At 31.0% G+C, this 12,358-nt stretch overlaps 1 protein-coding gene across 5 annotated transcripts in view; it reads right to left on the bottom strand.

Annotated features, from left to right (window-relative positions):
* Pcdh11x (protocadherin 11 X-linked) overlaps positions 1-12,358 on the bottom strand; it is a 694,600-nt gene that overhangs the window by 180,576 nt on the left and 501,666 nt on the right. For all 5 annotated transcript variants that reach the window (XM_040283707.2, XM_040283706.2, XM_040283708.2 and 2 more), the window contains one exon: positions 4,729-4,927. In XM_040283707.2, the coding sequence (XP_040139641.2) occupies positions 4,729-4,927 (199 nt within the window). The remainder of the gene's footprint in view (positions 1-4,728; positions 4,928-12,358) is intronic.

Below are 12,358 nucleotides of genomic sequence, written 5' to 3'. Positions count from 1 at the left end.
TATGTTATAATAAAGAAAGAAAAAACATTAACAAATAATTTTAAAATTTGATGAAAAATTTTATGCATTTTGTTTCTTTAGGCTCAAATACAAGACTGTGATATAACTATAACATTCTCAGATAGAGGGACTTCTTGTGTGAAATTACTATATCCAATGAAAAGGTTTTTTTTAAATTTGTTTTTCTTAGTTGTTGATAGATCTTTATTTACTTATACGTGGTTCTGAGAATCGAACCAGTGCCTCACACATGCCAGGCAAGTGTGCTACTTCTGAGCTACAGTCCCAACCCAATGAAGAGGTTTGTAAAAATGCAGGTGACATAACTTTCAGTTGAAGAAAATTGAAACACTGATTAACCAAAGTCCCTTTCCCACTCACTTTTAGAGAATTTTCTCAGAAATGAACTGATTTGTCACTGGTAAACTGAAAACAGATTTGAGGCTCTTTAGAAACTCCCATCTATATCATCATTTCACTTCCTAAGAAGTATGGATATTATTTATGATCAGTCAAATTACAACATGGCAGTAGCTCAGTAGAAATCAGTACTTACCCTTTTCTCTCCGATTTATCCATAGTGAAAGAGTAGTAATATATTCTTAATTTAAGGGGGAAAAAATCACAAACACTGGCTTCATATGCATGAGGTATTCATAAATCTCTGATGTCTAATGTGGTAGATATTTGCAAATATTTCTATGAGTCTCAGAACTAATTCTGAATTATAATTCCAGAACAAAGTTTTACAAAAGAAAGTTGGAAAACACTTTAAAATCTTCTCTTCTCAAATCATATTTTAACATAGACATGAACATAGAGCCATATATAGTTTATTATTTTTAGAATAGTCTACAAAGGATTACAAGGTCCTCACAACTCTAATACTATACTGAACATCTAAAATTTCCAAAATATAGTTATGCCCTATTCTTTATGAGAACTATACACGGTGTTTCCATGAATGTGTCTTTGAAATCCAGATACTACTTGTTACAGTATGCACAATAAACCTAAAACAACCAATAATGCTATTTTGGGGGTAGGTTTCTGTTTGGTTTTATTTTTACCAAATTAGCTAACTTCAAAGACTATGGTCCATTATAAATGGTACACATAATTTGTTGGGGCTACTGTAGGAGGAATGGTCTGGAATACGAGACTGCTATCCTAAGAAGACAAAATTGCATAGAATGTCACAAAGTAAGGAAATTGCAGTTGTAAAATTTAAAAATTCACAAAGCCTTCAAATGGAGTGATATGTTTTTATTAAGTTTGTCTCCTGAAAAATTAAAAATTGCATTGAGCTTTCTTATTTCTCATTTATCTAAAAAGGAAAGTTAGTATTCTGAGCAAAAGATGTTACAGAATGCATTGTGATAATTTCTTCATCTCATCTGCAATTCTTATCAAGCAGGGAACTATATTTTTAACATAGTATTAATAAATCCCTCTAGCAAAAATTTTTTGGGAAAATCTTATTCATGAAAGTTCTATTTCGATCTGTTTTTGTGAACCTAAAAGGGATTTCAGAATTATATTCTATTTTGGGAAATTCATTGGTTGGAAAGAAAGCAGATTGAGGATGTAATGAATTTCAAAATATGAGATGGGAACTGCATAAATTAATTCCATTGCTTTAGGACAACATTTACTTCCTCTAACAGTTTACATTTTTATTTGTGGTGCTATTGAGTAACACTGCACAGTTTATTGACATCTGCTCTATGTCACAAAGCTCATTATTGTGTACTATTTCAGAGCTTTAGACTTTCTTTTGGAAGATTCAAAGTACCTTATGAGTATTAGCCTAAAGAAGTTACTTTGCTTTGGTGAATTCTGCATCAGTTATTTTCTTTCTTTTTAATCAAAACATACATACATACATACATACATACATACATACATACATACATTCATACATACATAACACACAAACTATGTTACAAATCTCACTAGTATGCTATATTAAAAAACATAATTTCACTTCAAGGTAAATATTGTGCCTCTTATGCTTAAAATACCATTATGCCTCTGTGCTTAAAATGCTAGATTTCTTCTCATCCAAAAATGGAACACCTAACCAAACATTATCATGAAACATGATTTATAGGGAGGTTTCAGGTTTGGTAGGAAAGTAGGTTGTTAATATCATTCATGGTAAAAATAACCTTTTAACATTGACTTAATATTGTTAAACTTTTGCAGAAACTGAAATTCAGTTTTAAATATTTCTGTACTTCGTATAAACTTATTAAAATAACTGTTAAAAAATGTAGTATTGTCTTACTGATGTTATAGCTTATGGCCAGTTCCATTTAAAAAATAGAGCTTATTTATCATAGTTCTTTATTAACTTGTAATTTACAATTGCTTCATCCTCTGGAGTAAATATCAATAAAAGAACTCACATTCAAAATAATTGTGTCAATATGATTAGAGCAGAGAATTATTTAGTCACTAGAAGAAACAAGCCTCAAAAAAATAAAAATAAAAAACCCTGTATGTATGTCAGCTAATACATTGTTGATGATACTTACATAATTAATTAAAAATAAAATCAATTCCTGTAAAGAATACTGAATTTAAATAATTTAAACAACTTTTAATACTACATTTAATTTGGTTCAACAAAGGTATTTTGAATTTCACATGTCTTAAAATTTTTAATGTATACTTATTTTCATATTACTATCAAATATATTCTAATTTGGTCTCATTTAATTTTAAATTTTATTTCAGGGTTAGAACCATGGATGTTTACTCTGAGTTATTCTTTAAATGTTGCTGTGCAATTCTATATCAAAGTGTCTTTGTAACATAGATTATATGAAAAGGAATTAATTACTTCTAGTTTACAAAAATGGTGCTTATTCTCTCTATTCTTATCCATTAACATGGTCTGATGGGTCAATAATTAAAATGGTAATTTATGAAGGGGAGCAATCAAGGACACCTATGCTTAATGCATATTTGTTACTTATAACTATGTTCTTATTAGAGATTGGCTTTGAGTTATTATAGTAGTAAATTATATAATCACAGCTCTGTATTTCTAAAAAAAGTTATTATGCTGTATTGTACAATGTAAATGAGGTAAACTGATGATGCATGTTATAGTCAACTTGTAATCCTTGAAATTAAATGTTGATTGCCAGGTGCAGTGGCATGCGCCTGTAATCCCAGTGGCTCAGGAGGCTGAGACAGGAGGACTGAGAGTTCAAAGCCAGTCTCAGCAAAAGAAGGAGCTAAGCAACTCAGTGGGACCCTATTTCTAAATAAAATAAAAATAGGGCTGGGGATGTGGCTCAGTGGCTGAGTTCCCCTGAGTTCGATCCCCAGTACTCCCCAAAAAGAAAATTAATACTAATCATGTATTCTAAATATAAAATGTAAAATGGAGATAGTAGTAGATGTTTAGAACTTTTTGGACTGGGTTTCTCAAATTTATCTAGTACTTTTATATTGTAAACACCTTTAGTATCCCACATCTACATTTGCAAAGGAAAAAAAAGTCGATGCTAATTTGTCATTCATTCTGTATGTTTAGTTTTAGGTTATACCTTGATGTTTAATCAATTTATTTCTCTTACAATGATAAGAAAGCCATTTTGTTCTAAAATCTGGATGTTTTATTTAAATTTATATAATCCATAATGCTTAATATAACCTTTTAAAATTTTTAAATTATATTTCTTATTTGATATGATTATCTGATTACTTGGTCCATTTCTTCATATTCTTTGTGATTTTATACCTGCCATTCTTCTCTATCACATATATGGTATGCTCTTTATTCTATACCAATTTTTTTATACTTTTATTTCATTTATATATTTTTATGTGGTGCTAAGGATTAACCCCAGTACCTTACACATGCAAGATGAGCACTCTACCACTGAGCCACAACCCCAGCCCTCCATACTCAATTTTATGTGCATAATTAATATCTGGGACAGATTATACTTTTTGGAATTTTAATAATCTTCAAAGACAAGTATACTTTATCAATTTTTATTTCTTCAAATTATAAGGCAGAAGGATGCTCATTATATGTTTATGATAATTAATACAATGAAATTTTTAATGTCAAATTAATGATTCTTTTTAAGAATTCAAGATCTTTGGAATTTGTAAAACTTAGCTTTGTACCTTTTGTCTGGAGACCAAATCTGAACATCTTTTTAAACAGTATGTGATTTTAGTCCATTTTTAAAATAAGTGAATGAAAGAAAATAAAATGTTTGATTATATATGTGTATACATAAATGGAAAATCCCACCTATGTCCAAATAAAGTATTATGCATTTCATGATAAATTTAATTTAGAATAGCTATGTTAACACTTTTTGAATAGTATCACTTCCTGCCTATAGGTTATCTACCTAATTTTTTATGTTCACTTTTATGAATATTCATAGTAACATAATAAACTGTTCTATACTATTGCAGCCATGACAGTTTGACTTGTTTCTTCATTGGTTCTTTTTAGTTACACATGAAAGTAGAATGCATTTTGACATAATTATACAAGCATAGAATGTATCCTTGTTTTACATAGGATCCATTCTTATTGATATACAAGATGATGAGATTCACTATGGTGTACTCATATATGTACACAGTAAAATTATGTCAGATTCATTGCACTGTCTTTCCTTTTTTTACCCTCCCTTTCAAATACAGTAAACTCTTTCATATTGAGAGACTAGCAAAGTGATTACTTACTAGATTCAGGATCAGAGTTGCCATCTCCTTCAGTACGGTTGTTGGGTGCAGCATGATCAAAGTACTCCTCCTGAGGATAGCCAAGGGGCAGAGCATGGGATGTGCTGGGAAGGCTGCCTGCATCATGATCTCCTAGTCCACCATCACTGCTGCTTTCCTGAGAGCCTTCTGGTAGGTGAAATGTGACACGTCGCTGGGACTGAAAAAAAGAAAGAAAATTATAGGGTTTCAGCAATGATCCAAATAATTGCTTAATGCATCCAATTTAGAAAATGTATTATTTCAGCTATCTAGTGTAGCCATATTAACATTATCCTGGGTTACAAACAATTTCAGGCTTTTGTGAACAGGCAGATCTGTGTTCAAACCTGCTTCACCAGGCAGTAGAGTTGCTTCTATTGTGTATCTACACAGGACATATCCAAATTCAGAATGTCAACTTGTAAAATATGACACTATCAGGTTTTATAGGTATTTAGGCACATAGGAAATCCTGATCATCATTGAAATGTACATTTATTTTGCTATCACTTAGCAATAATTCATTTTTAAGTAATAAACATGGATAAATATTAAAAATATTGCATTATCTGTAAGATTATGATAAACCAAAACAGTAAATCAAATTTACTTAAATCAAATTTACTTAATCCTGTAGGCTTAAAAATTAAAAGTACAAATCATATTTTAGAATAATCTTAGGGAAGATATTTGATTGGAATTCATTTAAATTGATTTTACTCTTAAAAAAACAAACAAATAATAGTCACATGGTATGGATAACAATTTTAACAGTTGATGGGAACTATAAAAACAAGCTATATATATATATATATGTGTGTGTATGTGTGCTCATGCATATATAAATATATATATATGCACACACATATATATGATGGTAATAATAGCAGAATATAAAATATAAAGTTAAAGCATTTATTTCAAAAATAAGAGGATTATGATATCTAAGAAAGGTGATACCTGCACCAGATGAAGCAGCATTTGCATTTCAATATTGCTACACACAGTAGTCTCTGAAGACAATCTTCCTAATGAACCTTATCTCTTGCTATTCAGACCATTATATAGTTTCCACCCAATGAATCTAGACAGGCCTGTGTAATCAAACCTTACGGTTTTTGCCTTCCTTTCTTTGGACTACTCACTGTGGGGAAGACAAGTTACATTGAAAGATGTCTGTCTACTGGGAGACAGCCATACTCTGAGGAATCTCAACCGGCCATGCAGAATGAGTATATAAGAAGAAATTACACTGCCCAGAGAGGCCCAGCTGTTCTAGCCACACCAGCACAGGTGTCAGATGTGTATTTGAAGAATTTGTTTTAGACTTCGTGCTGATAATCTCATTGGAGCCACCTTTAAAATTTGGACCAACTTATTCAAGGTACTAGTCATTCTGGAGCAAAGATAGTCATTTCTGCTATTCATTGCCCATATTCCTAACCTAAAAAAAATTGAGAAACTTATTTGTTTTTGTATGTTCCCACCAAAATAGGCATGATTTGTGATGTAACAGATAAACCAAAACACTAAACTATTAGAATTATGAAATATATCAATTAGAGACAATTATTTATATACATCAAAAGTGACATGAATTTAGATACTAGACATTCATATGTCAGAATGAAAATGCTTTCAAACATTCAGGTTAGACATTGAGAGATGCTTTCCAATAGATATATGAAAATATTTGTTTTCATTCTTCAGTGTAATAATATATAATAAACTTTATGGATATATATAATATTTAAGAAGCAAATCTGAGTATGCCTTAATTCATAGTCATTATCTATATGTTAAATTTTCAAAAAAATATAAAGAAATTACTAATATATATGTAGTATATAATATATGGAATATGTTTACAATCATAGAATCATTCTTTCTAATTAGAGTCTGCTTATTTTATATTTGTAAAAATATAAATTTATATTAATGTTTATTCAAATATCATTATAATTTTTTAAGAAGGAGTGGATGGTGATGTTGAGGTAATACTTAGAAGAATTAGTCATGCAGAAAATAATCTGAATAATAGAAAATCCTGTTGAAACAGTTACACTAAGAAACTCAGAAGGCAGGTTTTTTGGGAGGTTTTGTATTGTTTTATTATGTTTTTGGTGTATGTGTTATATCACAAGGAAGCCATGGAGAGTGACACTGAATGTGATATATGGTTAAACTACAGTGAACCTTCTAGGATTTAAAACATTGCTCAGGCCAGGCGCAGTAGTGCACACCTATAATCCCAGTGGCTCAGGAAGCTGAAACAGGAGGATTGAGGGTTCAAAGCCAGCCTCAGCAAAAGCAAGGTGCTAAGCAACTCAGTGAGACCCTATTTCTAATAAAATACAAAATAGGGTTGGGGTGGGGATGTGACTCAGTGGTTGAGTGCCCCTGAGTTCAATTCCCAGTACAAAACAAACAAATAAACAAAATCAAAACCAAAAAAACATTGCTTAGGAAAATTATAGAGCTGAAATCACTTTCTGTGCTTTTGGTTGCTCAATATCCCTCTTTCTATTAATCTTTGTATATAAAAACACATGTTGAAAAGAGGAAAATAAAAGTTTTATGTATTTTATAATCATGTTTATAATAAAGCCATAATATGAATGGCACACTGATTTTTTATGTTTACATCTATCAGTCAGGTAACCATTTAGTCATGTTAGAGAGCTTTAAGATACATGAATTCCTTTGCCTGTCAGTTACCCTACTGATTATTAGTACTAAAGATATTTAGTAGCATGGGCAACAAAATAAGAACCCATGCTGTATTCTTTCAAAGCAACAGTTTCATACATGTTTAAAAAAAGCTTAGCTTCTTACAGTGTGAAGTTTAAAAGCACTAAACAAGCTCTTAGGACCATAGTTTGCAGACCCATTATCAACAAGGCTAATTTTGTCAATCCAGCACAGCTAGTTTTGATTGTTTGCTCTCCATACGCCAGAAACTTATTTAGATTTAGGCTGTCATTTAATTCCCCAAATTATTTGATCGTTAACATGTTTTCAGCTACCTCAAGATTTATATATAAAATTTAAAAAAATTAAGAACCAGGAAAAGAGCAACTTAAAAATGCCTGAAAAAAATATTGCTTAGAAATGAATCTACAATTATCTATTGTATGTAAAGTCAAAAATAATACTTAACATATAAAGAAAAAATATGTGTTAAATAAACCAGTTTGGCACGAGACTAATTTATAATTGCTTTCACAACAAGAAGTAACTGTTCAGGGATATTTTAATTTTCTGGTGTTAATACTCAAGTAATACATTTCAGTATGTATATTCTGGACACATAATATGTTATATGTCTAATATGTGTCTGTATGAGTGCACACATGCATAAAAATACTTTTTATCATTTAAAGCATTTTAAAATATTAGATCTAGAAAATAGAATATATAAATAAGAAAACACTAGTGACAAAAAATGAATCTGAAATTTAAGATCTGCTGCTTAAACATTCATATATCTAAACAATTGATATTCCCAGTGGATAGCAAGTATGTTTGGGCCAAATAATTGAAGTAGAGAAGTACATGTTACTTTTTGATGTAAAGGAAATGGAGTTTTCTGTTCACTTGTTTATCTACACAGAAAATAGCAAGGCAATTTAAGTAAAATGATATCCTATCCCAGGACAACTGTGCTAGTTACTTACAAAAAGCCATTGCAAAGGAATGCCCTGGAATGAACCTATAATTAGTCTGGCTGTGTACTCACCTCCAACCCTATTGTCACTCATAAATTGAATTCCATTAGGGACAGATAAAAGAAAATGAGCGGGTTTGTGAGGACCCCTTTTAGTGAACACAGCTCACTGTTTTTTTATTCTTTCCTAAAGGCACATAAAGACATGACCAGTACAACCATGACTTCATTCTTAAAATGTAGTTTGTCCATTTGACATTTTCCCATATACATTTTTAGCTTTATTTATTTATTTTTATGTGGTGCTGAGAATCTAACCCAGTGCCTCACACTCTACCACTGTGCTAGAACCTCAACCCCTCCCATAAACATTTTGAGGGTTTAAATACAGCACAGACATATTAATAAGACTTCTTGCTTATGTTAACTTTAACAATTATTAGGAGACTCACTGTGCATCATGGTGCATTGTCCAGTCATGGTATTTATGACAAAATGATCTAATATTCAACCATATATTGGGGATTTGCTTTTTTTGTGTTATACTGTTTAATCTACTTCTATAATCTGTAGAAGGCAAGCAAATATAATCAATTCAATGTGATTTTATTATTCAATGAATTCACAAAAAAAGCTCTATATTTGTATTTGTGTGACTAATTATGTTGTCCACTTCTTTATAAAAATCTCTATGAAATATTGTCTTAATGAAAGTACTAGACATTAATTTTTGAAAAATTGTTTAAAGGCTTCTGGAAATTTGACTTTTGATGAGAAAAGAACATTGAGCTCTTTTTCCCATCATTGCTATAATTATTCCTATTTCATATTGCATTTTATAATTTGTGACATTTCTGGAAAGAAATGAACATAAAATAATTGCATGAACTTTAGTAAATTATGAATCCTCTATAGCAAATTTTGGAAACTTTATTTAACTCATTTTACTTTTAGTTTTTCATTGATGATTGTAATGCATTCCACTATTGTCATGTATGTAAGAAATAAAAAAAAAGAACTAATAAAAAAAAGAAAACTTCACATCTGGTATTATTTTCTGCCCAGATTCATAAAACAGGGGTATTCAAAACACAAATATTTTCATCTTATTTAATATGTACACACACACACACACACACACACACACACACATAAACTATTTCATGAAAATCATTCCTTATGACTTATTGAGAAAAAAAATAATTATTTATGTGTTGAAGATGATCACTGTGCAGTATAAACAGGCTATTATGTTAATAATCATGTCATAATTTGTCTGTCTAAAGCCATTCAAGGAAGCTGTGGCATACAAATTAAAACAAATTTACTGTCTATAATGGTGACTTTATGGGATGAAAATAAATCATGGATTGTTCATGAATAAATGTCTTCCCTATATGGTTAGTTATTTTCTGCCAGTAACAGAGAAATCACACATGATGTTTCCCTTTAAAATCTACACACCTCATTTTTAGCTCAAATTAATCAAAATTTCAGGACATGATTACTCATAAACTCTATTGGTATTGCTTAAACGAATCAGTTACAGGTAAAATATCAAGTCCTAACATGTTTTGTGTCCATTATACCTCAGGAACTCATAAGTCCATACTAAAAATCAGGAAAATATTGTTACATTTCCATAACATGATGCAAGTGACATTTAAGAAAAGTTAATCTGGCACCAGGGACTCTCCATATAGATAGGCCAGCCTGTGATTCTTATTATGGCGGGGGTTGACTATCATGTTCTAAAAGGCTCATTGGAGTTACCTATCAAAGTTTTCAAACTTATTTTACAATGTTGCACTCCCCTTGACTCCAATTCTAATATACTCTGACACAGGCTTTCTTTAGATTAACTGTCATCACCAGTAATTCTTGTAAGAAATGGTAATAATAAATAGCCTTATTGTTTTTAAGGATTGACATGTGCAAGGTTCTTTTTTAATATGTAAAATATTCAGAATATAAACCTATTAAGCATATCTTAAGCTTTTGAGATCCTGTATTCCATTATAACCAATTGCTTCATTCTGGATATCAGGGATTTCTGCATTTTCCCATGAGTATGGTTCATAGCCAAAGAATTTATAATTACTGAACATATCAGAAAGTAAAATGTGAAAAAAACTTAGAAACTCAAATTTTTAATTTGCATTATATGACCGGCTCACATACCCATTGAAGAAACTAATTACTATTGTAAAATATTCCCATATGTCATAGCAGGCTTTCTTGTTTTATAGCAGGAATTTACTATTTGATCCTGTAATTTGCTGTTGAAATCATGCTACTTTTCCAATTCGGGGTTCAGTCCATTTAATCATTTTTTCATTGTCTTGTTCCATAAAATTTGAATAGTTTCTCATTTCTCAATTTCCTTTTCACATTCTGCTCCTGAGTTATTTTTTTACCCTTCTAGGATTTGTTTATTTTTAAGTATCATACCATATTACTAGCCTGTACAGGAAGTTCTTCATGATGGCAAATGTCTCCTTAGCTCTGAATATTCTGCCATCAAATTTTTCATGGTACTTGGATTTTGCATGTGTGTGTATAAGAGTCAGACATAATTTTTTGGTGGTTAGAAGATTACATGGCATGATATGAGGATATTTTTCTTTGAGTCATAATTAAATTCAGTTCAATCAGAATGAAATTATCTATTTTCATATAGACAGGATGGAGCTTCTTCTTTTAGTAATGTTGTAGATTATAAATTGTTAAATTTGTAATTACCAAAGTTATGTGAACATTGAAAATGAAGTAGAATTAGTGTAAATGTTTGAAAAACTATAATTGCTTGACTAGTAATTAAAATATGACAAAAGTAAAGCAATGTTCATTGAAACTAACTGGCATGTGTCCAAACATGCCACTAAGTATTATAAAATAACATATTTTAAAATATTATAAAAAGAAGTGACACCAAAGATGAAGCAGTACCCAAAATAAAACTTGTAACTTCTTAAAATATTATAAAAGTTTTATATTTAACTTTAACAACCTTGGTTATCTGGTATTGCAGTTCACAGTGTATTAAAGGGTTGGTAGCTATTAGAAACAAAAACACTAAATGGAGAAATTTTCACCAATTATCCTTAGATCTGCCTTCAGTAGCTACATAGAATAAATGTGATTCTTCTACATGACATCACCTGGCCCCTGGATGGACAGGGAGTGTAATGACTGGGCCCACACTCTGCCACTTACTGCTTGCTACCTGTTGTCTCCAGTTACCTGGCTCCCTAGGAATAGTGTTATCTAAAATGGGTTCAGGGAGGGAATAGCTGGGAAGAGATTGGGATATGAATGTCCAGGTCCTTGGGCTCCAAATGCCATTGTCCACTGTCTTCTCAGCTTGGAAAGCAGTGAGTGGGAGGGGCAGGTGTCTGCCAGGCAGCTCTGGTGGGCAGCACAGAGAGAGGCAGGCAGCAAACTAAAACCAGACTATATTCTCAATGAAAACCCCAAGAATCAGTCAAAACAAGAAAAAATAAATAAGTAAATAAACAGGTAAAAGAAATGTTTACCTTGTTGTAGTTCTACATCTATGTTTAGTGATTTACATTTAAATTTATGAATAAGCAAAGAACCTTGATTATCCAGAAGCAGTTATCTGATAGCCTCAACTATCCAAATCATAGCCATACACAAGGAGATAAAGGACAAATAAAGGAATGTAAATTTTCAACATATTTATCATAAAGTTCATGCTCATAAACACGTTTACTATACTCTTCTTTTATATTTAACAACCTTGATTATCTGGTACTCCAGTTCACAGTTCGTTTGAAGGGTTGGTAACTATTAGAAACGAAAACATGGACAGGAGAAATTTTCATCAATTATCCTTGGATCTGCCTTCAGTAGCTACATAGAATAAATGTGATTCTTCTACATAACATGCCTTCCACTGTTTAAATATTATTAAACCTT

This window comes from Ictidomys tridecemlineatus, chromosome X (genome assembly GCF_052094955.1).
Source record: "Ictidomys tridecemlineatus isolate mIctTri1 chromosome X, mIctTri1.hap1, whole genome shotgun sequence".
Taxonomy (NCBI): Eukaryota; Metazoa; Chordata; class Mammalia; order Rodentia; family Sciuridae; genus Ictidomys; species Ictidomys tridecemlineatus.
Note: the sequence above shows the minus strand (reverse complement) of the source record. Positions and strands in the feature narration are given on the sequence as shown.